Genomic DNA, 27,168 nt, shown 5'->3' on the forward strand with positions numbered 1-27,168 from the left:
AGGGCTCTGATGCCACCAGAGCCTGAATCTTGCTGACTCTGCGCGTGGAGGTGATGCCCACGAGTACAGCTGTCTTTATGGTGACCAGCCTGATGTCCGCCGATGCCACTGGCTCGAAAGGTTTGTGCGCCAAAGCACCCAACACAACACTGAGGTCCCCCGCAGGGTATGGTTTCTTTATAGGCGGGTAGAGTCTGTGGCGGCCTGCCAGATGTCGCTTGACCACCGGGTTGGAAGAGGAGAAGAGGCCTGCCTCCAAATTTCTGTAAGCCCCTATGGCTGCCAGATAGGTGCAGCATGTATCCACCTGTATGCTGGAGTGGGCGGGGTGTGCTAAAAAGGAGAGCATGTCGTCCAAGGTGCACCTGAGAGGGTCGATCCACTTAGAGTCGGCCCAATGACAGAATCTAGACCATTTACTCCTATATTGGCTCCTAGTAGCCTTGCTTCAAGCGCCCTGGATGATCTCTAGGATAGCTTGAGAGAGGTTCAAGTGTTTCAACGTGACATGCTCAGGAACCACGCTGCAAGGCCTAGTTTGTGAGGAGTGGGTGGAGTATCCTGCCCCCCTGCTGGGCCAGGAGAGGAGCCGGGTCCAGCGGGTGGTGAACGTGTGGCCTGTCCGATCGGCTGAGTAGCTCGGAGAACCACGGTCTCGTCAGCCACCATGGAGCCATCAAAATGATGCTGAGGTGACAAAATTCCTTTATGTTGCACAACACCCTGTGGACCAGCGGTGTGGGCAGGAAGGCGTATGCCGTCATGTCGTTCCACTGTATCTGGAAAGCGTCGCTCAGGAAGCAGGAGCCCTGTCCCCGCCAGGAGGCATTTCCTGTTGTCCCAGGAGGCAAACAGATCCACTTGGGGATGCCCCCACCTGAGGAAGATCTCCTTCAGTACCAGGTCGTTCAATTGCCACTCGTAATTGTCTGCCCCCAGTCTGCTGAGCCTGTGCGCCTTCAGGTTGGACTCTCCTGAGACGTGGACTGCAGTGAGGTAGATTTTGTTCTCCAGTGCCCACCTCCCACATGCTGATGGCTAGATTGCAAGTGGAGGGGATCTGGTATCCCCATGCTTGTTGACATAATACATGCAGGTGGAGTTGTCAGTCTGGATACAAATTGCCTTGCCCTCTATGAGGGGGAGAAAGGCCTTGAGAACCTGTCATATGGCCTTCAATTCCAGCCAATTGATATGGGACTCCTGCTGAGTCCAGACACCATAGACGCTGTGGCTGTCCAGAGTGGCTCCCAAGACCTCTAGGGAGGAATGGGTAGTAACGGTGACATGAGGAGCCAGATGCTGGAAGGGCTTGCCCATCCGCAGGTTGAAGTCCACAGACCACCACATGAGGTATGGATGGAGAAAGGGAGGAATGTCGACTGGCTCCTCTTGGGAGCCCTTCTCCTGATTCCATGAGGCTGCTAAGTGCAGCTGTAATCTTCTCATCTTGAGCCTTGTGTGGGGTACGGCCAACAGGACTGCCGCCATTATTCCCAACAGATGTTGGTACCACCAGGCTGAGGTCACTGCCCCGAAAGGAAGTGAGAGGTGGCTTTCTTGATGTCTTGATGGCCACTATCTTGTGCTCCGAGGGAAAGACTCTCTCAGAGCTTGTGTCCCAGATGAGGCCCAGGAAGGTCAGGGTCTGCGTGGGCTGCAGCTGAGACTTCTTGAGATTGATAGTGAACCCCAGGTTGTGGAGTGTATTCATCAGTGCGGAGGAGGTATGGTGAACTGCTTCCGGAGATGTAGCCAGTCATCCAGGTCGTCCAGATATAGCCAGTCGTCCATGCATGGGTAGACATGGTGGCCCTCGGCCCTGAGGAGGGCTGCCACTGCATTTATCAACCTGGTAAACACCTAGGTGACTGAGTTGAGGCCAAAGGGTAGTACCTTGTATTGGAAATGGCCGCCCATGATCCTGAACCGCAGTAAGGAACGATGCAGCTGCCAAATCGGGATGTGTAGGTACAAGTCCTTGAGATCCAGGGAGCATATCCAGTCTCCCCTGTCCAGTGTTTCCGCAATAAGTGCTGGCATAACCATCTTGAATTTTTGCAGAGGAAGGGAGAGGTTGAGGGTGGAAAGGTCCAACACAACTCTCAGGCCAGCCTAGTTCTTCTTCTGTATGGTGAAAATCCTAAAATAAAATCCCAAGCCTCCCTGGGAGGTTGGGACTTCTTCCACAGCCTGGCTCTCGACGAGCAATCGGCTCTCCGCCAACAGAGTTGCTGTCCCAATCTGTGGGAGAGGAAGGTACCGACAGGCGGTATCCCGTGGAGACTACAGAGAGGATCCAGGGGTCTGAAAGATTCTGGCGCCAAAATTGCACGTGATAAACAAGCCTGCCCCCCCACTGGAGATACGTGCACCCTAAGGGGCGTGACATGTTTTCTTTCCCTCTGAGGATGTTGCGGAGGAGGGGGATTGGAAAAAGCCCTTGCCCCCACCCCTTTTTTTTGTTTCCTCCGGTGCTGACTCAGAACGGTGAGGCTGCCTGGACCTTCGTTCTTGAAACCCCCGGAACCCGCCAAAGGCCTGCCCCTCGTCGGAGCGTTGCTGTGAGTGGCTTTAGGCCTTGGGAGAGGCCTTTGTAAGAATAGATAAAGACTTTGCTGTCTGCAAGCTGCTGTTCTTTTTTATCTAATTCTTCATCCGTAGTGGAGTGAAAGAGGTCACTACCCTCGAATGGAAGGTCCAATATGTGTTCCTGGACGTCGGGGTTAAACTTAGTAGCCCGGAGCCAGGCAGTCCTTCTCATGTCCGTGGCGATGCAGATGGCCCGGCCAGAGGTATCGATGTGGGTCACGGTGGACTCCATGATGTCCTGCGCTACCAGCCTAGCTTCTTCCAAGGTCCGCCTTGAAGCGTGCTTGGCACTGTGCCGGAGATTCTGGGAAGAAGGCCGCAATTTTCCGCCAGAGCCTTTGGTTAAAGGAATAGTTTGGTCAGAAATATTATTGGCCAAAAAGATGGCCAATAATAAAACAAATATCTAATATATTTTTTTTTTAAGTCCCTATGGAAAGTTTCGAGCAAATGAAGCTCAAACTTTAAAATTGCAAGCACTAGGGGGCATCCATTTTGTGAAATGGATGCAGCCTGTGCTTGCCTTTGCGCCACTAATGAAGCAAAAGCCAGCCAGCTGTAGTAAACAAAAGTTACCACTGGGTGGCTTTTGCTTCATTGGTGCTGGACTCGGAGGACGGTGACCAAAGACTACAGGCAGGAAAGCTGCAGCTGCATCTCGGTAAGTGCTATTTTATTTTTAAAATGAGCACTAGCTGCGTTTTTTTCCTACGTTTTCCAGGCTGGAGTAGCCCAGAAAACCTAGAAATAAAACCGCAGCTTTTAAAACGTTGTATTTATGTTTGCGGTAGCTTCAGCTTGGGGCTCCAAGCTGAAGCTACCGCAAACATAAATACAACGTTGATGTGTTTCAAAAACGCTGCAGTTTTTCTTTCTAAGTTTCTCAGGTTCCTCTGAGCCGGAGGAGTCTGAGAAACTTAGAAAGAAAAACCACAGCGTTTTTGAAACACAACCGTGTTGTGTTTCTGCCTGCTGTGGCTATCACTTTGGGTCTCCTGTGCTCCCCCGGGGGAGCCCGAAAGCCCCAAAGTGAAAGCTGCTGTAGGCTGTAAGCTGCTGTAGGCAGAAACACAACGTGGGTGTTTAGAAATGCCACTGCGGCAGCTTCTGTGTGGAGTCCGCTGGACTCCCCCAACCCTAAGGGAGTGCAGGAGACTCCAAGCGAAAGCTGCCGCAGTGAGAAATACAACATTTATGGATTTGTAAATGCTGCAGTATTTACAAATCCAAAAATGTTGTTATTCTGAATGCGCCAGCTTTCGCTGGGAGTCTCCTGGACTCCCTCAGGTTTGGGGGAGCGCAGGAGACTACAAGCGAAAGCTGCCGCTGTCAGAATAACAACGTTGTTGTATTTGTGATTGCCATGGTTTTCCAACCACAGCAATCACAAATACAACGCTATAGTTTTAATTGGTGCGCCTCTGCTTTTTGCCTTCATTTTATGTTTTCTGTGCTTCTCTGGGCTTGGGGAGCACAGAAAACGTAAAATGAAAGTGAAGGCAGCCTCCGCAGCTCTGCTCAGGCTACAGTAAGCAAAAGCTCCCAGTAGGGGGCTTTTGCGCCTTGTTTAGTGCCGCAAGGGCAGAGCTGAAGAGGCAGCCTGCAATCACAAAATGGATGCCCCCTAGTGCTTGCAATTTTAAAGTTTGAGCTTCATTTGCTCGAAACTTTCCATAGGGACTTAAAAAATATATATATTTTAGACATTTGTTTTATTATTGGCCATCTTTTTGGCCAATAATATTTCTGACCGAACTATTCCTTTAACAGCTGCCAGCCAGGTACGATGGCTTGACGCAGGTGCAAGGAGGCAAAGAACAGTTTTTTCCCGTACGCCTCCAAGATCTTCTCCTGCTTGCCTAGCAGTGTCGAGGATGAGGTGGCCGAGGACGACTGAGGCTTAGAGTAGAGTGACGGCGCAGTGATCACAGAAGAGTGCGTTTGAGGATGCGCCGAAAGCAACAGTCTATCCCCCTCCATCTGTATATACTTGCCGTCGAGGCGCTGATTGGCAGGTTGGGCCGAGTGCGGCTTGAGCCACCCCTTCTTGGCCATCTGCATCAGGATCCCCCTGTTCTGGTAGAGGGGGTCTTAGGGTGAGGACATCTGCCAAAACCCCCTCCTCGGTCTGCTCTACCTCGGGCTGAGGAAGGCCCAAATATTCTGCCTTTATTCCCTGACACGCATCATGTGTGTTACGTACTCCAACCCCTTCAACTCCCATCCTCCACTACACTTGTACACATTCCCCCAAACACCCTGACCCCATGGTCATATTATACATCCTCAAAGACGCATTCATTCTAAAAAGTCCTTAGTGTATTGGCAACGTTAAATCTTAAAAGCCTGCAAACTGCCATTTGCTAAACTAGTATGCACCTCACCGGCATACTTCAAAGGCGCACACACTGCGACCCTATACACACATCCTCACACTTAATCCATATTCCATTTTGGCAAATTCCCACAAGTTAAATTTCCACATAACCCATACTAGAATTCACTGAGATGAGACAGTTGCCAGCAACTCCTCAAAAACGGTTAACAACTGCATTTTTATGCATGACTCAGCATACATTCACCTTTCCCCTATAACCCTCCAGATAACGTTGTAATCTTTACCTACATTTTACACCCTCGTGTCCTAGTTTTCTTGTCAGAAACCAGCAGTGATGGTGCTTCATCAGAAGTCCAGTGATTGCACTTTTATCTTCCTCCTGCAAGGACTTTTCGTTCCTCTGTACCGTTTCATGGCTATGTGACAACATTCCACCAGTCCTTTCCTCTTTCCAGCACTCTAACCACAGGCACTTTACTTTCCTATTGAGATCAATGGGAGCCTTTTGCCTGCTATTCTCTCCACACTGATCATGGCCTTTCGGTCTCTGATATGCTACCTGCAGGCACAGTGTTCTCCTTCTTCCCGCTTATACCCAGCCAGCCAGCGTAAATCCTACAAGCAGCCTTCATTCCTGTGGCTATTACTCCATAGCCACACTTGCAACACTCCCTGGGTGGTGGTACTGTCTTTGGGGGGAGTAGATCATTGGTTAGCTGCTCCCCCCACTGCAGCACCATTTAGTTCCTCGCCTTTTTGTCGTCCAAAAGGCCAGAGTCTGTTCCCAAGGCCATATATAGGACCATCTCGTTGTCAGAGTTCAAAAGCAAGTTCACCAGGCTCCAAAGTAAGTTTTTCATAGGTTGCTTTATTTAGTTGCTCATTAAGTTACAGCACAAACCCATATAATAGGAGCTGGACCTCCCAGTGGTGCACACCAGCCAAGCTCCCTCTTTGGAACTGCTGAGGGTGAAACACCTGGGTCAGCACAATCAAAACCATTCCACACAAAGACTTACATTCCACTTTGTGACATCCTACACTTTGACATCACCTACCCATCCTTCAGACACAGAGCCACACAAGACATAAAAATACGCATAGAGCACGCATGCCCTCATTCACGTTTTTATCTTTTAACATTTCAACTTTTATATATTACAATTGTATACAAATCATCCTAATAAAATGAACAAGTTACTGCTAGACTATGGTTTCTATACACAAAAAAAAACACTGTCTACCATTTACACTACATATTAGAGACTACTGTATGCCAAGGGCAAAACTACTGACTTTACCAATGCGTTTTATTTTACACAGCAGCCAGCAGCAGTAGATGGTAGGATGTGGCAAAGTGTATTTCTGCCAAAGTCACAACATTTCAAATAGAAATTAGTTAATCATAAATCAGAGCAGAAATTGCAAACCGATTTGTTACCACTGAATAGCTGTGACATGAACCAGCACACTAATCTCCTGAACCCTTAGCTTTGCAGTTTGTACTCTTTCCATTAAATCAAGTGGCTGAAGAAGCAAACTCTACTAGTATGTTTTTATTACACTGGAAGTGGCCACATGAACGCATTGGGCCTCATTACGAGTTTGAAGGTAATTCGGTGGCAATTTACTGTTACCGCCACTTGGTCCTGTGGGTTTACCACATGTTTACAAGAGATGGTATGGCGGTGTTAGTCAGGGATTTTTGGCAGAATTACCACCAGTGTAATTACTGAGTGGTAATTCTGCTGATTTTTGCAGGAAAAGCGAAGAATTGACCTCTAGAATGCTGGAGGTAAATCCTCCAAAAGATGGCGAAAATTACATAATTCTGCCAAAACTTGTAATTTGGCGGTGCCGGAAAATGGTGATAACGGAATAACCTCAACTTTTGTTTACTGCACAGCCAAACTCGTAATGAGGCCCATTATCTTTCTGGCAGATGCATTTCCAAGCAGAAGTGGCTGCCCCGAATCCCTTTACTGTAGAATGGATTCTGATAGCATAGAGAACGTTTCACTAGTTATTCTGCTGCTGTATGTGCATCCATCAACAAATGCAAAAAAAAAATGTCCACTCACATATTCTTACCAGGTGACTTACACCACTTCTGTAACCCAAAACTAAAAAGTGCAAATGTGGGACGAATAGAATGAACAGGAGGCATCACCACTTTGCTAATACACACTTCAAAAGGAAAAGCATGTTTTATTTGTACCTACCTCAAAAGTGTTATCCAGTCTGTAAATAGGAGATGAGTTCATAGCACTCACTATCTCCAGGACCCCATTAAAGTTGTTGAGCTCCTGAAAAACCTGCAGTATTTCAATTATACGACTGACCACGATCACCCTTTCTTCAAGATTTTCTGTTTCGACAATACACCTAAAATAGGCAAAAAAAAAAAAAAAACGAATTGGTGGTATAACATTTCCTATAAATGTTTAGAAATGAATCAGTAGATCCAATGAAAAAAATCATTGAATTTACGTTTCCTCTACTTTGTTCAACTAACATATGATTGTGTGCATACAGGCAGCACAAAACTTATGACTAAGCCAAATCTTTTCGCTTCAAGAATTGTAAAGATTTGTAAAGTGCATAGGTGTCTAATCCTTAAAAAGAAAGCAAGAAGTAGTAATAAGAAACACTAAACATTCTTTATTTTGTACTGAAATGTGAGATTTTGGGGTGAGGGTGGGCGTTATTTGTTTCTGTAATAAAAGTTAATGGGTAAATGAAAACAGGCCCTCCGAACATCGGAGCAGTCACATGGCAGATCAGGACTGCTGCAAAAGACATCGGATCAGGGGACCTTTTCTCACGCGCACGCACCCCCCACCATCAGGACCCGACATCACTTGCTTGCCATCAGGGTCTTGACCTTATTGGACAATTTACTTGGACTAAGTATGGATTTAGTCACCTTGGGATACATACCACTAGAGATCACCAGCCTACTTGAAAATAATGTAGATGCTGAACTGGTGTAACACAAAGCCTTGAGTAGGAAATGGGTGAAGGTTAAAGTAGCCCTACTGGGGAATATAGGAGCAATTAAGCAGACAGTGACATACATTGCTAAATAGATTCAATATATATCCACTTCTCCTGCAGACAAGAAATCTATTCGAAATACAAAGTGTTAAGGGGTTTTAATTTGAAGGAAGAAGTTCAGTCTAAGACGCCCTTAGATGTATTATAGGGTCCAGTGCGGTAGGGTTGTTTTGGTCATTTGAATATTAGGAAATACCATAGGGCATACACACTACCAACATTGGCCTATTGAATTAATGCAGATGCACCTCAAACACCGATTTGGGAGGATAGAGAGAAGAGTGCAATTTAATATTCAGACACGTCAATGGAAATCCTAGAATATGATATATTTGCAAAATTTTAGAAGGAAATACTCTAACGAACTTTGGACATTTTAAATTCAAAGCTAAGTTACGGGCCAATGACGTCCAAAAGATATGAATAGTTCCTCTTCTCTTTTTGCTGCAGTTCCCTTTCCACTGAATCCAACTATGCTAGATCCTCCTAGATTTTACCATTTGTCCCGTGCAACCCCATTGTCGGTCTCAATCCAACTGTCCACATTCTTCAAACTGCTGCTGCTGATGCATACAAAGCATGAGGGTAGAGAGACTTGGGAAGACTATTTGCCCAAGAGCAGTAAAATACAACAAGTTACTTACCTGAGGTAACGTTCTTTCGATTGGATGTTCCTCCCACATATTCCTTATCTTTGTTATTTCCTTTCCAGCTTCAGAAAATGTTTTCCTCGTCAGAGGGCGATGTGCACTGGTCTCGTCGACTCGATGTCGTCCCTCAAGGGACTCCGTCCGACGGTCAACATCATCACTAATATATGTAGCACGCGCAGTGCCCGTTGGCTTCAGTTCGGTTTTTTCCCTTTCTTTAGAGGAATTACTAGCAACAGCATAGACCGTAGTATACTCTAAAAGTGTAAAGTGTAAAACACATACATTCTACAGTGGAGTAGGATGGGAGGGGCAATGAGGAAAAAGTGTGAGAAGAATCCAATCGAAAGAAAATTACCAGGGGTAAGTAACTTGTTCTTCAAATGGATTGTATCCTCCCACGTACTCCTCATTTTGATAGACTTCCAAAGCAATATTAGTTTTGGCGGTGGGGTTAAGAATTCAGACTTGTCCTTAAAGGTTACCATGGACAGAATGAAGGACAGAATGAAGGACAGCCTGCCCAAATCCTCCTTCTTGAGTGGAAGTGGAGTCCAGACAATAATGTTTCACAAAAGTGTGGCTCGTAGACCAAGTGGCTGCCACACAGATGTCCTTAATTGGCACCCATCTCTGTAGAGCAGATGATGTTGCCATGCCCCTAGTAGAATGGGCCTTCAGACCCTCCGGAGGATCTTTACCAGCTAGTATATATCATACCCCAATAGCCAGAATAATCCATCTGGAAAGGGTTATGACCAGTATAGCCAATACATAACTGATCATCGTGACGAATTGTAGGCATTTGTGAGATTTAGAAACTTAGAGGCCTTCTGCAGTCCAGTCTATGCAACCTCTCTTCCTTCTTTCCGGGATGAGGCGGGTAAAAAGTTGGTAAAACTTTTTTCTGAGGCAAATCGAAGTCAATGTCTATTTTTAGCAGAAAAGAAGGTTTGCTTTAAGAACAATTTTGTCCTTATAGAAAATAGTGAATGGAGGTTTACAAGAAAGTGCCAGTAACTCGCTCACCCTGCAGGCTGATGTTATTGCTACTAGTAAGATGGTCTTTAATGTTAATAGTCTTACTGGACATGAATGAAGTGGTTCAAACGGAATACATGTTACAAATGTTAGTACAAGGGGGTGCTGTTGCGCTGCTGGGAAAATGGCTGCAGCCTGAGAGAGCTCCGACACATGCAGAAATAATCCTGCATAATATCCTGCTTTGTGACTGGACTGCCGAATAATACAGAGGGCTGGGCACCGGAGGACACTGCTGCGGTGGTGAGGTTCCCGTCCTCCCACAACCCTGCTGTTCCGTGTGTAGGCCTTGTCCCTCACCTGGAGCATGACTGCTACTCTCACCAGGTTAGAGGCGGGAACTCATCGCCTCGCCCGCCCTTACACAGACTGTCCCTCCAGACAAACCACACCGCCCGACAGCCCTGGGTGGGAGAGGGAGCCTGCAGAGCCGATCTGCTCCCGATTCTTTGAAGCACTGACCTGCCCTATTGACCTACTAATCGATGAAGCGCGATCACGATAGCAGCAACCGGGAAACCATCGCCCGCTGTGCCGCTCAGCTATGTGCTCATCGGAGTCTAGGCAGGCTCAGACATCAGAACGACCCCGGCACCAGACGAAATCAATCCCTCCAGTCGCAATCTGAGGCTGCCGTGTGCGTGACACCCATCATCACAGACCAGCCCCTGGAGCAGGAGGGATCCCCCATTCGGGGGATCCAGAGGACTGGAGAGGCTGCCAAACCCTGCCGAACTACCCGTGAGTACATGGTGACGAGAGGGACACAATAAATCCACCCAACAACTCCCAAAGCTCCACAACCCCCAATGCTCCATAATCCCCCCCCCTTGCCTCTTGCGATCAACAACGCCAGGCGGGAGGGGAGGCCTGCTTCTAAGCACAGCGCTGAGCTCCTCTCCGCCCCAACCACGAGGCCTACGACATCCTCGCCTATCCTTGGCACCAACTGTACTATCCTCTCCAGTTTTTTTTCGAAAACACAGTGGTAGTCCGTACCATACACTGCACTGAATGGACACGAGGCATCCTTCAATTTAGGCCCTTGCCGGAGCGGGGAAGAGTGAGAAGTTACCCTGCCTCATCAAACAGAACATAATGGGTTAGCCCCATAACTCTGGGCACCCATATTTGTGTATGCCCCCTTCTCCCTACTCTCTGCACATTATCCTGTGGTGGCAAGAACAATCTAGCCCCCCCTGACCTCCTGCGACCCATAACGCCAGGCGGGTGGGAAGTCCTGCTCCCAAGCTCGGTGCAGAGACATTCTCACCAAACAGCACGCTGCGGAATAGTCCCATAGCTCTGGTCACTCATAGCTGTGCGGGTACCCTACTCCGTACTCTCCATACATTTACCTGTGGTGACAGAACACTCAAGCCCCCCCGAGGGGAGCACAAGTTAAACATATCTCAAGGTCTTCCACAGGTTCTGCTAAAAGAACAATGCATACCAACACCAAAACCTATTGGGAGCCGCACAAGTGAATCTACAACCTGATGCCCCGCTGAAAGGGGTCCCTCGCGATATGGGAACAAGGCAATAACCATACACGAAAGGATGCGCCAGACACGAGGTTCAAATTCCCAATGCTAGGGTTTATTGCAAGCAAAAATAGTCCCAATTGGCCTACTGTGGTCTCACGCCCCGGTCTAGTTTCCTAGACCTCGAGGGACGCAAGAGAGCGAATTACATACATCAGTTACATATATACAAAATGCATATCATACAATCAGCTATGTCATGTTTAACACCCCCTTTATTAAGTTTCTTTGAACTCGGGATGACGATGGACATTTCCGACGGGTATGACAATTATGACACTTTCGATGTCTATTCTAGTAACAATGTGCAATTAGAAAGTGTGGAGGCATCTTCTAGTTGTTGAACAGAACACAGTGGTTCTGTTCTTGGAAGCAAGCTGCACACAGGGGAAGAGTCACATTCCAAGCTTTGCTATCTATGAGGTACTATTCGTGTCCTGGAAGCCGACACGCTCTAAAGGGTTTTGCGAAGGGGGGGGGCGTAAGAAGAGCATAATTCAAGCCTTTAGCTGCTTTATTCTAACATATTCTACCAAAGTACGAGACTGGCTGGCAGCTGTGAAATGATTAAATGCCCTGTAGCTCTCCCTCAAAGCTACAGAGAGGGAGCGTGGGCATTCCTTTCTGGGCTACTCATGAGGAGTTTCAACAAACTCCTCAGTCCCGCGACCTTGCCCTTTCATATTGAGACAACAATGTTAACAGTTGAGCAGAGTAAGCAGAATTTGCAAGAATTGCAAGCTGCAAAGCAGTTTTAGACAGAAAGCAATGAGCAATGGTTAACAAGCAAAATGGCGATTCTTGCTACGTTTAAAATGGCCGCTTGTCGGTCAAGCATAGCAGTCTGTATTTCTATAATTCGGTGCATAAGACGGTTGGCCTTCGGCCATCAAGTTACGTCTGTCATTCAAATGAAGGGTATTCACTTTTCCAGATTGACAAACCCTCCTTTTGGCTGTATGCCAAACGTCTTATTCATTCATTGTATCCTCCTCCGATGAGGATAAGTCTGGGGTATCTATGTCTGAACCTCTCATGCTATCATGAGCATCATCTTCATCATTAATGTCTACAGCCATGAATTGTTTTACTGTTTGTTTCATTAGTGTCTCTGTTATTTCGGTCATGCATTTGTTTTCCTCTCGACACCATGTGCATACATCCCTTAGTACATCCCTCAGTTGTTTCGGTGCAAACTATTGGTAGGCATTGTATGAAACAGCAACATGTTATGAATATACCAAGTACCATCATTAGTATCGAAATTAAAGGGATAGTCCAGTAAAAACAAATATTTTAAAAATAGATAGGCAACAATAAAAAAATAATACTAGCACTTTTTAAAAAAAAACTTCCTATGTAAAATTTTGAGCTATTCAAGCTCAAAATTCGGAAAAACAAGCACATGGGCGCATCCATTTTGTGAAATGGATGCCCGCCTGTGCGGGCTTTTGCGGCACTAATGAAGGAAAAGCCAGCCAGCTGTAGTAAACAAAAGCTACCGCTGGGTGGCTTTTCCTTCATTGGTGCTGTACGCGGAGGACGGGGACCGGAGACCAGAGCAGGAAAGCTGCAGCTGAATCTCGGTAAGTGCTATTTATTTTTAAAAAAAAATAAGCACTAGCTGCGTTTTTTTTTCTAAGTTTTCCGGGCTGGAGAAATAAAACAGCAGCTTTAAAAACGTCGTATTTGAAAACACTGTGGTTTTTCTTTCCGAGTTTCTCAGGCTCCTCCGGCTCGGAGGAGCCTGAGAAACTCGGAAAGAAAAGCTGCAGCGTTTTCAAAACACAACCGCGTTATGTTTCTGCCTGCTGTGGCTATCACTTTGGGTCTCCGGTGCTCCCCCCGGGGGGCCCGAGAGCCCGAAATGGGAAATCAGATTTAGGCAGAAACACTGCAGCATTTAGCATTTCGCATTTGGGGCTCTCGGGCCCCCCATGGTGAGCCCGAGAGCCCCAAATGGGAAATCAGCTGTAGGCAGAAACACCGCGGCATGTAAACACAACCGTGTTGTGTTTCTGCCTGCCTTGGCTTTCACTTTGGGTCTCCGGCGGTCCCCTGAGGCAGCACCAGAGACCCAAAGTGATAGCCACAGCAGGCAGAAACACAACGCGGTTGTGTTTGAAAACGCTGCGGTTTTTCTTTCCGAGTTTCTCAGGCTCCTCCGAGCTGGAGGAGCCTGAGAAACTCAGAAAGAAAAACCGCAGCGTTTTCAAACACAATGTTGTATTTATGTTTGCGGTCGCTTCAAAAGCGACCGCAAACATAAATACAACGTTTTTAAAGCTGCGGTTTATTTCTACGTTTTCCGGGCTCCTCAAGCCCGGAAAACTTAGAAAAAACCCTGCAGCTAGTGCTTCTTTTTTTTAAAAAAAATAAATAGCACTTACCAAGATTCAGCTGCAGCTTTCCTGCTCTGGTCTCCGGTCCCCGTCCTCCACGTACAGCACCAATGAAGGAAAAGCCACCCAGCGGGAGCTTTTGTTTACTACAGCTGGCTGGCTTTTCCTTCATTAGTGCCGCAAAAGCAAAAGCCAGCACAGGCGGGCATCCATTTCACAAAATGGATGCGCCCATGTGCTTGCTTTTGCGAATTTTGAGCTTGAATAGCTCAAAATTTTACAAAGGAAGTTTAAAAAAAAAGTGCTAGTATTATTTTTTTAATGTTGCCTATCTTTTTTTAAAACATTTTTTTTTACTGGACTATCCCTTTAACTTCCATCCCCAGGACCGCAATAGTCCCCACAACCAGGATCATATCCCCCAACCCCCTTCTTCAGTAGAGAGTGTGGAACTTAAGACATGTAATTTCCGGATTGCTTTAAATATCATAGGGGAGTAATCATCTATATACACACAGCATGCAGTTTTTACGAGTTTCCAAACTCCCCCACGATCAACTAATATTATATCGAGAGCCATCCTGTTTTGTAGTGCCATTAGTCTTATTCCTTTCTCTTCTAACGTCATATTCAATAAAATATCCGTTGTTGAATCTATTGTATTTTTTAATATTCTAGACAATTTTCTTATATTATAGGAATTTTCTATTTGGGACAAGAATGGTATAAATGATTTGGCTATATCTATTGCTATCATTCCATCCTCGCTATTCCTTTGAGTTCTACCTTTTGTTCGTCTGGCTACTTCTGCTGTCTCCAAGAGGAACACTCCTGGAAACAGTAGACCTAGGTAGCATGTACCTCCCCAGTTCCTAGGTAACCATGGATATGCTTTTTTCCCACATATAAAGTAAACAGGGTCCCCTACGTACACGGGTTCTATTTCGTGCTTTAAAACCACTTTGTTCAGGCAGCTGCTAAACATTCCTACTTTATAGGAACCTTTTTTCTGTAAACATAGGGGAGCAGTTTCGGGGCTGTGATCCGCTGTATAGGCAGGGGGCACAGCATCTTTATTCCATTCATCCCTCATTCGAAATGTCATTACTGATGTTTCTTCTGCTGGCGGGGTTGGTCTATTCTGCCTATGTAATCTATCTAGTCTTCTTGTCTTTCGTGTATTCTTCCTCATGGGATCTGGTGAAAACATGCGAGCTTTGTGGAATATGGAACAACCCACAGGTCTCATGATCACTTCCTCAAATTCATTCATATTGGTCTCATCTAGCTGACCCGTATTACTCTTGTTCCATTTCCCAAAGAACACTGCACTCAACGATACTTCACATGAATAAACCAATGGTAACGGTTGTACATACCAGCCTATCACTTTCCCACCGTGCTGTGGTAAATGGGCACAAACACAGCAATCTTTTTTCTTTAAAACCGCATGGGTCATGTTCATGATTAGCAACAATGTATTGTTGCCATAGCCTTCTCTATGCCTTTCTTCCATTGGGGACAAAGTACCAGTGATTACATGAACCGGGCTTTCAGTAGCTGTTTTTGGCAAAAGTGTTTCTAATGGGTGCGCGGACTCCATGTCATGATGCCTACCCCCAGACCACCAGGACAGGCCCAGCAACCCCGGGAGCAGGCATCATGCCCTCGGGTAAAAGCCCAACGGCCCCTAATAGGGGCTCTTTGGACTTTGTCCTGGCGCCTTTGGCGCCAGGCTCATGTCGGACATCAGTCCTGGCGCCATAGGCGCCAGGCTCATAAAAGAGGGTGTTTGGTGCACTTACCTGACGCAGACCATGCTGCATGAAGCCTCAAGCCAAATGAGGCTTAGGAGGGACTATTTTATCAAAGGAACTATTTTACTTGGGTGGGGACCGTGGAAGAATACTTACCTGGAACTTCTTCCAGGGCTATTTAAACCACGCCCGGCTGGCACACGTGCTTCGCGTTGCTCTGCATCTAGCAGCTGAACGCTCACCGTGCCTGCTCCTGCATCTTGCCTCCAGCCACGCCCGCCTCGATCTTGGGATACCTGAAAGGAAGGAAGGGAAGAGAAAAGGTGAAAACCAAGAACTTAATCTAACTGCCTACCTGTGTCCGGAACCATCACGCCAGCGATCCTGAAGATAGACATTCTTTAAAAGCATCTCGCTACTTGTTGCAGCGCCGCGCATCACTCATCTGCCTCCTAGGGCTCTTCACTATCCACCGCGACCTTCTGGGCATTCCGCCACATCTCGGCACCTGCAGGGGAGAAGAAGAGACAAAAGGTGAGCAGGAGGAACAAATGAGGAAAGCCTGATTTTCTGTCACAAGACTTACCTGGCCATATTTGACGGAACCACTCCTCATTTTGGGTCGGCGCCACTTCTTGGCCTGGTACCGCACCCCGGCCCCTAAGGGGAAAAAAGAAAGACATTACTAGAGGGATTCAAAGACATTTAAAGGGATCATTTTATCACAAACTCACCTGAGTTTATCTCCGGCAATATCCCTCGAAGCATCACTTCCACTCTGCACCTGAAAATAAGGACAGATTGCAGGTTAAGAAAAGCAAACAAAGAGAAGACTCTACTCTGGAAACTTTTTAAACTGCATACTTACGGCATTTCGCCTTCCGAAACCAGTGAATTAACTGGTCAAATACACGCCCCTGCACCAGAAGCAGGATGGAGAGCTCATCCATTCAAACATTAAGGTGAGCCTTGATTGGGGATTTCGGAGGTGGTCAGAGAAGAGCAAAGGGGAGGTGGGAAGCAGTCACAATAGTCTGCAGTCAGTTAATCCCCTTTCTCCACCTACAGAAAGATTTTTCTACGGGCCAGACAAGCCAGATTTGGGGGTCCAGTTCAGTCAGTGTTTCGAATCCTGCGCATCACGCTTGAAAAGGTCACAGCAATCCAGACCAGGTCAGCGCCTCCGTGGGAGCCAGGTGAGCGTTACACTCCAGGAACCATAGTGTAATAGCTGTTATTGTTGGTACTACCATACTTAAGAAACACAGGACCAATGTCCAAATCAGTACCTTATTCCTTTTACCATGCTTTTTCCCTAAATTTACAGTCTCTAAAACCATCATCTTTTCAGCAGGGGTGCAGGAGGAGGCTGAAACCGATCTTGATTTGTTCTTCATCGTCCTTCTTCTTGCTGGCAAAGTTCGTCGCAAATGTCTCTCGTTCTTGATGCCAGAAAAGTTCAACGAAAATGTCACAGTTCAATTCTGCCAGCCCTTTCACAGCCTAGATCACTTATCCACTCCGAGCAAGATTAGTTTGTTCTTTGTCCCACTGCTCAGACGATTTCTGAACAGTTCTTTATTGATAGAGTACTATGTGCATCCAGCTTGTCCCGCTCTGGCTTAGGACACATGTACTCTATCAGCCTTAGTACTTATGTGCGTCCAGCTTGTCCTGCTCTGGCTCCTGACACGTACTTTTTTTTATAAGCGCACCGCGGAGCCGTGAGTCTCGAATTGTCCGACTTGCACAACTCTCACACTTCTCTCCTCTACGCCCCTGGCTCCTACTCCGTCCGTGAGTGGAACCAAAGGCAAAAGAAAAGCACCAAAGATCTGTGGATCACTTTGCCTGTGGAGGCCGCAAATTATATCGTTTCACTCCTGGTATTGTATGATCTGTGAATAGTGCCCTTGCACTTTCAGTATCAGGCTCAGTGTCAGCCTGCGGCACAATGATGGGTACCGATGAGCGCCGTGGCAATGATGTAGTTTCTTTCTTTGGCTTTGGTGTGTTTGCAGAAACTGGTGGGCGCCAAAGGGGTACACGCATTGTTTCTGCTGGTGTTTGCAATGCAGAGTTTGTGTCGCTCGGCAGTGATGTTGTTTCTGCTGAGCAACGTTGGGGCACTTTTCGCCCTTTCCCCTTTCTGGCAGCCTCATCAAGCTCTGTTTCGAGTTTCACTTCTCGCTTGGGCTTTGTTTCAACTTTCACTTCTCGCTCAGGCTGATGCTGTGGCAGTGGACTGGCAACAGTTTCTTTCGTTTCCGAGACCGTTTCGCTTCTCTGGTCGTCGGAAGTTGTCAGCAGTCCTGGGAATCTTTTGGCATGTGTCGCATGGATCCATGCCTTGCGTCCATCCACTCGAATGGCCGTTTGCGTCGCCAAAAGTACTTGGTAGGGGCCGCGCCACCTGGGTGCTAATGCTGTTTTACGCTCAAAGTTCTCAATCAGGACCCAGCTTCCAGGCTCCAGCGAGTGCCCCGGTCCGGTGTATCGCACTGGTAACGCCTCCTGCACCTGCTGATGAATTAAACGCAACTTCTGCATTAAAAGGCCACAGTACGTGCTTAACACAGGATGCTCGACCTCACAATCTTTTGGGCTGCGGTGCGCACCATACATTTGCCGGTCTCCCCATTATAATTTCATAGGGGGAGAGCCCAGTTTTAGCCTGCACAGATGTGCGCATGCACAATAGCGCTAGGGGTAATGCATCCACCCAACTCAACTTGCTTCCAGCAGGGATTTTAGCTATCTTTGACTTTAAGATACCGTTATGTCTCTCAACAAGCCCGGCAGAACTGGGATGCCTGGAACTGTGGAATCGTTTCTCTATCTGTAGACCTGCACAGATCTGTAACACCACTGCACCCCCAAAATGTGAGCCGTTATCTGACCACAGGACACAGGGCAGCCCGAACCGGGAGAAATACTCCTTCAACATTACTTTTGCCGTTGACATGGCAGTACAGTTTTTTAAAGGATATGCCTCCACTCACTTGCTAAATGCACAAATCACCACGAACACATATTTGTAGTTCTGGCACCTTTCCATTTCTATGACATCAAAATGGATCACCTCAAATGGCATGGAGGGTGAGCCAAAACTACCTACTGGAGTCACGGTTCCCTTCCCTACATTGTGTTGCAGGCACGTAATACAATTCTGCACTAGCCTTTCTGCATTCTTTTTTATGTGCTCATTTTCCCATACTGTGGATAAATGCTGTACCATCTTCTTCGCGCAAATGTGGGTAGGGCTATGCGCCATTGTAACCATGGCGGTTACGTAACAATTTGGCAACATCCAGTTCTTGGTCTCTTTGTCCACCCAACATCCTTCCAAATATAACTCAGCAGAGCCCTCAGCCCACCCCTGAATCTCTTCGGTCGTGGCCTCAGCCTGCATTTCTTTGACTGTGGCAACTCCATTCTCTATCATACAAGGTACTTCCTCAGTCTGTACTGTCATCATTTTATTTCCCAAATCTGTGGCTGTTTGTTTTGCAATCCTGTCTACAAATGCGTTTCCCTCTCCCACTTTACATGTTACTTTTTTATGCGCCTCGCATTTCACTATAGCTAAGCGCTTTGGAAACGTGAGTGCAGACAACAATCGCACAATCAAAGGCCCATGCTGAATCCTGGCCCCATGTGATGCCAAGAAACCCCTCTCAGCCCAGAGTCGGCCAAAGTTATGAACCATGCCAAAGGCGTACTGGCTGTCAGTATCAATATTCATGTTCAAATTCTCAGAGAGTTCACAGGCTCGGGTCAGTGCTATTATTTCTGCAGCTTGTGCCGAATTGTAGGGGATTGTTCTGCTTTCTACAACACTCTCTAGGGTAGTAATTGCATATGCGGCCGTTGATGTGCCATCAGGTAATTTAAAACAAGAGCTGTCACAAAAACAACTCCCCATCTGGCTCTTTATGTGGGATGTCGCTCAAGTCAACTCTTCCCTTTGTTTCTTCGTCAGTGACCATTAAGCAATCATGGGGTGGTGATTCGTTGTCACCAATTTCTGCTATGGGCAGTGGCATTAATTCTGCAGGATTCAATGCGCTACACCTCATAATTTGGATGTGGGGTGCAAACAAGATGAGCTCATATCTTGTTAGTCTAGCAGAGGTGAGGTGTTGCGTCTGTGTTCTGTTTAATAGAACGTCTATGGCATGTGGCACCATCAGAATTAAAGTATGCCCCAATACCATTCCTTCCGTTTGCTTCACTGACGCAGTAGCCGCTGCAACGGATTGCAAATATTGTGGTAGTGCGGGTGCTACAGGGTCCAGCGCGTAAGAATAATAGCCGCACGGCCTATTTCTTCCACCTTGTTCCTGTGTCAAAACCGCCAATGCACATCCTTCACTCCCGCTCACAAATAGTCTAAAGATCTTTTTATAGTTAGGAGTGCCTAAAACTGGCGCAGCACACAATGCAGCTTTCAATTGCTCAAACGCTTTCATATATTCCTCATCCCACTGTAAAGGCATCACTGCATCCTTTTTAGTTAATTTTATCATCGGCTTCACAATCAACGCAAAATTACTGATCCACTGCCGACAATAAGAGGCCATGCCAATTACAGCTCACACTCCTTTTTGAGTTTTTGGAATAGACATACTGGAAATACTTTCTATGCGTTCTGGTGTTAATCTTCTCCCTTCTTTCGAAAGTAGGTAACCCAAATAAGACACCACCTTTTGATTATACTGGAATTTATTCAAACTCGCCTTGTGACCATGGGTCGCTAGGTGTGTCAATAGTAATATAGTACTTTCTTTGCAGATCTCTTTTGTGTCAGCAGCTAGTAATAAGTCATCTATGTACTGCAAGAGTACGCAATCTTCGGGTAATTCTAACATGTCAAGCTGCTCTTTTAGCGCTCTGCTGTAAATACTCGGGCTTTCTGTGTATCCTTGTGGAATGCGTGTGAATGTGAATGATCGACGACCTAGAGTGAATGCGAACAGATATCTACTGCTTTTATCCACTGGAATGCTAAAGAACGTGTTCTTCAAATCAACTGCACTAAAGTATTCTGCAGTGGCCGGTATCATTGTCAGTATTGTTGTGACATCTGGGACCAAAGGGTATTGTGGGTCTACCACTTTGTTCAATGCGCGCAGATCAATTATGAAACGATATGATACTTCATTGCCTCTTTTCTTGTAAACTGGAAGAATCGGGCTGTTGCACGTGCTACCTGCAATTTCTTCAACCACCCTCAATCTCACCAGGTCAGTAACAATACTCTTTAATCCCTTCTCACCTTCAACAGAAATTTTATACTGGGGAATTCGTGGTAATGTAACACCTTCTTTCAAAGTTATTTTTGCTGGCTCTATTTTCAAGCATCCTACATCGTTATCATGCATTGCCCACAGACAGGTTGGTACTCTACTTAGCTCTTCTGGTAACGCTTTTGACATAAATTCCGTCACCGGTGCATTGTGAGGCCAAATCGTGAGGGACACCCCATCTGCCGTACAATGTATAACTGCCCCCAATTTTCTCAACAAATCTAATTCTAGCAAGTTCTCCCCACAATTTTCTGTCAGAAGAAATGGACACTGTTCCGTAAATGGTCCTATTGTAATTGGGACAGCTTCGGACATGGGGTTAATTACTGGTGTACCTGAGAACCCTACAGAAACATTCTTTTGCCCCGACAGTGGGATCTCCGGAACCAAGTGGTGGTCTATCGAACACTTCTGTGCCCCTGTATCTACAAGGAAACAGTGCTCTTTATTCCTGACTCTCATTTCTACGTAGGGTCCTCTCTGATTCACGGGAATAGACACTGGTTCCGACTCCTGTCGTGGGCTGTCCTACTGCGAAAATAACACATCGTCTGACGTGTAGTCACCGCTGCTGCTATAATACGTGTTGGCTGTGTATCAAAAATATTCCCATTTCCCCCTTGGTGTCCTCCACTCTGATCATTACTCTGTTGGCCCTGCCCGCCGTGATTTTGGTTCGGAACACTTTGGTTCAATGCCTGGTTCTGATGAGCTTGGTTTTGACCATAGGATTGGTTTTGATTACCTCCTTTGGTATACCTCCCTGTTGCTGCTGCATGCTATTTCTGGTTGGGCTATTTGACCCCTGATGTCCTCTATGAGGCCTTCTCTGGCCAAACCCACCTCTATTCTGTAGGTGCGGGCATTGCGCTCGCCAGTGTCCTTCCTCCTTACAGTACGCACATTGATTTAATCCCAATGACACCCTGTGCATATTATTCAAATTTCCCCTGTCTTGTGCATTTCCTCTACCTCTATTGTATCCAATGACCTGCTGGAGTAAAACCATAGTTTTTAAATTTACTCTATCCTTCATCTCTCTTTCTTTCGCCACATTTACCCTGTTCTCGTAATATTGGGCTATGTGTAATATCTCACTCACCGGTTTTGCTGCCCAGGCACTTTCCGACGCCATTAACATATCTTGAATTGGTAATATTAGTCCCCTCACATATTTATCAACAAATAGCCTTTTCCCCGACTCTGTGCTCACATCCTGCCCACTGAACTCTGTGAATACTCCTTCAAATCTATTGAAATAATCCGTTACTGGCTCATCCTTACCCTGTACACATGTAGTTAATTTGTCCCACTGAATCCTTTTTTCGTGAATTATTTCCCTCAATCTCCGCATTATCCGTTCTGGTAGATCTGCCATGCGGGTTCCCGGATTTTCCCCAACTTTTTTATTTTTGTCCTCCAATAGTAACTCTGCCCATGTGGCGCCAAAAGCCCCCACGTCATCTACCGTCCTTATCTGTTTCCATATATCTGCTGGCAAAATGACTGGGAAAATCAAATCTATATCGCTCATAGTAAGCACTGCTGATCTCAGGGTTGACTCTACTTCCTTGTAGAAACCTGCTGGATTCTTTCTTATATCGGGAATTGTCTGTTTTATAGTATTCACCTCTTGGCCTGGAAAAGGGGACATGCAGATACTGGGCGGTGAAATGGGCTAGTGTTACCTGCGCCCTTACTGTGCCGTCGCAGGGACCTCTACTTTTGGTATAAACGTGGGCGGAACCTCTCTCATTGGAAATGCCCCACTCACGATCCCTCCCCCTTCTCTTAGGTTCAATAGTATTCCTAAGTCCAGTGATAGGCCAGTTTCTCCTGTACTTCGCTCGAATGCTCTCTTATATACCGCTAGTATCTCAGGTGGGCTAGCCTTATTGTTTTTTATATCCTTCTCTATCAAATGTTCAGCCATCGATTGCTGTGCCTTTCGTTTCATTGGCATTGAATATTCGTCAAATATGTCATGTATGACCATTGTTGTGATACTAGGATACAACACCCACTTTATCGCTTCCCGTATACATACTTTCAGCTTGTCGCCCCTCTGTACAGATGACATTGAATGTCTCTGCTGTATGTATGGTTCTACCGTCCCTCTCCCATCTCTTCTAATATCCCAATCCCTGTATCCAGGTGCAGCAAACATTTCGGCATACTCATTATCCAACTCATTTTTAAGATCAAAAAGTCCATTCACATGTTCCTTTACTTCTTCATCTTTTATTCTACAACATGCTAATTGGTTCAAATCTAACAATCGTTGTGGCGGTAATTTCTCAAGTAACTTTTTCCATTCTCCCACCAAACATTTCCCCATAGATTCCAACACTATCTGTTTCTCGTTGCTTCTTCGGTACCCATATAATGAGGCCAATGCTGCCGTCCCATCATTTCCTTCTATGTACATTTCTGTCTCTTGCTGTAATTCAATCTTTCTTTCTTTGCTGATCGCGCTGCGAGTTACCCGTCCAAGTCCTGTTCCTTCAGCCCCGCCTCTCGCCTCCCCGGTCTCAATTTTGACTTCGGGAGGGGCGGATGGTGCTGAATCTGTCTCTGGAGCGGGAGGTGCGGATGGGACAAGTGACACAGGTGGCATCTATGAAGGGCCTTCCTGGGTGCTGGGAAATTGTGCGTCCGCGATCTGCGCTTGTGGGAGGGCTCGAGCTGTGGTTGGGGCGTGGGTTAATGGTCTTCAATTGGAGGTGTGGGTTAATGCTTGCGTGAGGGGAAGTGCTTGGTCTTTGGGAGGGGGTATGAGAGCTACTGGTTGAGCCTGCGCAGTTACTACTGGCGTGTTTGATTTCGATTCTGGTTTTGGGCCTCGACCCGTATTAGTTAGCAAATGTTCCATTAATTTGTCTGCTATGTGTAGTTCCTGCTGCGGGTATATTCCTTCTATGTTCATTTGCTCACGTCTCCCTTCCCGTCTTAGACTCGCTGTCCACGCCTTCTCCTCCTTTTCTTCTGCTACCTCAAGCTTCGATTTGTGCCTACGCGCATGCTTTTCTCTACTCCTAAGTTGCTTCCCTCCTCCAATCTTTGATAGTCTCAAAAGCTGCGGGTCACGCTTTTTCCCTTATCAACACCCTTTTTAGGTTATCTATCCTCGCAATCTCAAAGCTACCATTAATCGGCCACTGATGGTCCTGTTGCTTTCTAGTTTGCCTATGCCAAATTTCACAAAATATTATCGCACCCACACCATATTTTGCATACATGTCATAAGCCGGCGTTCCCCCAGGCGGTGCACTTTGGTCATATTCCAAGGACTGTCTGCCGCAGTGGAAAAGCCCCGCTAAAGTGGACAGTACTCCAGGCATGTTTTTTAACCTTCCCCTTTGGTTAACTAACCTTTACCTGGACGTTTGAATTTGCAAAATCAACACTCTAGCAAAAATCAGGTTTTCGTTTGAATCGGGGAATGACTCACCTGTCCTGACGCAACCTCTCCCAACGTCGTGTCTGCGCTTCTCTGGCCTCTGCCTCGTTTCGGGACCCTCGCCTCCTTTGCCCTCTGGCCCGGTACGTCGATCAGGGATCAGATGTGTGCAGATCTGCGAAGGAATCTCTCCTCACTTCTACAGGGCGCCCCGTACACCTCTTGATCCCGGCTCGATCGTCCCGTCCTCGCCGTTCTTCCGCCTTTACTCCGTTACAACGTATACGATGGGGCAAGTGGGGGAGGGTCCCTATTCGGCGCCATCTTGAAAGGGGCCCCTAGGGGTCCCTCGTGATATGGAAACAAGGCAATAACCATACACGAAAGGATGCGCCAGACACAAGGTTCAAATTCCCAATGCTAGGGTTTATTGCAAGCAAAAATAGTCCCAAATGGCCAACTGTGGTCTCACGCCCCGCGACGTGAGTTTCCTAGACCTCGAGGGACGCAAGAGAGCGAATTACGTACATCAGTTACATATATACAAAATGCATATCATACAATCAGCCATGTCATGTTTAACACCCCCCTTTATTAAGTTTCTTTGAACTCGGGATGACGATGGACATTTCCGACGGGTATGACAATTATGACACTTTCGATGTCTATTCTAGTAACAATGTGCAATTAGAAAGTGCAGAGGCACCTTCTAGTTGTTGAACAGAACACGGTGGTTCTGTTCTTGGAAGCAACCTGCACACGGGGGAAGAGTCACATTCCAAGCTTTGCTATCTATGAGCTACTATTCGTGTCCTGGGAGCCGACACTCTCTAAAGGGTTTTGCGAAGGGGGGGGGGGCGTAAGAAGAGCATAATTCAAGCCTTTAGCTGCTTTATTCTAACATATTCTACCACAGTACGAGACTGGCTGGCAGCTGTGAAATGAAGGATACAGAGAGGGAGCGTGGGCATTCCTTTCTGGGCTACTCATGAGGAGTTTCAACGAACTTCTCAGTCCCGCGACCTTGCCCTTTCATATTCAGACAACAATGTTAACAGTTGAGCAGAGTAAGCAGAATTCGCAAGAATTGCAAGCTGCAAAGCAGTTTTAGACAGAAAGCAATGAGCAATGGTTAACAAGCAAAATGGCGATTCTTGCTACGTTTAAAATGGCCACTTGTCGGTCAAGCATAGCAGTCTGTATTTCTATAATTCGGTGCATAAGACGGTTGGCCTTCGGCCATCAAGTTACGTCTGTCATTCAAATGAAGGGTATTCACTTTTCCAGATTGACACCGCTATGGGCAACCCTAAAAGGCAAGCCAAAATTAACCAATTCGCCAGACCCAGATCAGAGGCTGCCCCCGTTCTCCCCCGCTGCGGAGATGCCAGGACCATCCCAAATTGACGTCTCTGCACTAAACCAAACACTACTAGCCCTGAAGAACAGTACTGACAATCTTGGGACAAAAATAGATGCACTGACATGCAAGGTAGATTTCTCTGCAGTCCAGATTGGCAAACCATGCAGCCAAATGTCAGAAGCGAAGCAGAGAATCGACGAATAGGGAGGGCAGAGTGGAGTCCCATCAGCGAGAGGTGTCAACTCTCCAACAAATTATCAAGAAAGTGGTAGCCAAGAATCAAGACTTCGAAGGAAGATCCAGGAGGAACAATATCTGTGTAACAGGAGTATCCGAATCCCCCCCCCCCCCGTAGACAATATGGAGACATTCACAGAGAAACCACTTATGGAGGTCCTGGATAACCCGCCAGTCACAAACATGTTTATGGTGGAGCGTCCTCAAGATCTCTGGCAGCTAAACCCCCTAAACCCCAGGGGCACCAGAAAGAACAATCATAGCTAGAATGTTCGGTTACTGAGACAGAGATATCCTACTTCGGGCCTCCAGAGAAAAGAAGTTGGGGCTTGGCCACCATTTGTCTCTTCCCAGACTTTAGCCCTCAAGTGCAGGACCTAAGGAAACCATTCCAAGCAGTACAAAGTATCCTAAGAAAAAAGGAGGTATGCTACTCTATGTTGTTCCCAGCCAAGCTCAGGGGAGTCCATAACGGTAAGGTGACCACTTTACATCCCCGGAGGCCGCAGAACGCTTTGCAAGGGAAATCCCGGACACAGGAGATGCACCCCGCAGATCGCCCTAGCAACTTACCTCCAGGGATAAATCCGCTAATGTTCTTTCCTCATGGCGCCTGTATATGGCCGACCATGAAGATATATTCACTCTAAGTGTCCACCCCACGTTGAAACTCTACTTAAAATTATGGAGACGGTACATCGATGATTTTTTTTTAATTTGGAGGGGATCTGTGGCATCATTAATGGAATTCCATGACTGGTTGAATCAACGTGACATTAACATCAAATTCACTATTGAGTATAATCATCGTCAAGTTAGTTTTCTTGATTTAGTAATCAAGAAATCTGGGAACCAGCTTATCACTACTCTTTTCAAAAAACCCACTGACAAGAATTCTCTTCTTCATTTTAATAGCTTTCACCCATCTAGCTTACGCCAGAACCTTCCATACGGGCAATTTTTACGTATTAGGAGGAACTGTGCGGAAAAAGATGAATTCAAGGTACATGCAGAACATCACAAAGAGAGACTTGTGAACAGAGGGTATCCTAGGAAATTGATTAAAGATCAAATGAAAAGAGCTGAATATACTAATCGAGATATATGTCTTACCACTCGACAAAAGAAGAGTAGGGAACGCCTTGTATGCTTGACAACATTCAACCCCATTAGTGGTGATATAAAAAAGATCATAAATAAACATTGGAACTTGATAAAACAACCAGGGTCACTCGCACAGAAACCGATGTTTGCTTTTAAACGTAATCAAAACTTAAGACAGAGACTGGTACATACATATAGAGAACCAATGAAAGAACAAACCCTAAACAATCAGTGGGGATTTCCTCCTATTCTTGGTCATTATAGATGTGGTAAATGTGTGGCGTGCCCACTTACCGAAACAATACAAGAATTCCAATATGGTAAACAAGTTTGGAAAATGAAATGCCACACCAATTGTTTGACCAAAAATGTTATTTATGTAATAAAGTGTCCGTGCCAACTGTTGTATGTTGGGAAAACGACATGCGAGGTGA

General features: G+C 46.4%; 1 protein-coding gene across 1 annotated transcript in view; it reads right to left on the minus strand.

Annotated features, from left to right (window-relative positions):
• SOS1 (SOS Ras/Rac guanine nucleotide exchange factor 1) overlaps positions 1-27,168 on the minus strand; it is a 2,649,334-nt gene that overhangs the window by 640,853 nt on the left and 1,981,313 nt on the right. Inside the window, exon 16 of the mRNA XM_069606702.1 lies at positions 7,153-7,315. Coding sequence (XP_069462803.1) covers positions 7,153-7,315 — 163 coding nt within the window. The remainder of the gene's footprint in view (positions 1-7,152; positions 7,316-27,168) is intronic.

The sequence above is a fragment of the Ambystoma mexicanum genome, chromosome 4p, assembly GCF_040938575.1.
Source record: "Ambystoma mexicanum isolate Mex_15411 chromosome 4p, UKY_AmexF1_1, whole genome shotgun sequence".
In the NCBI taxonomy this organism is placed as follows: domain Eukaryota; kingdom Metazoa; phylum Chordata; class Amphibia; order Caudata; family Ambystomatidae; genus Ambystoma; species Ambystoma mexicanum.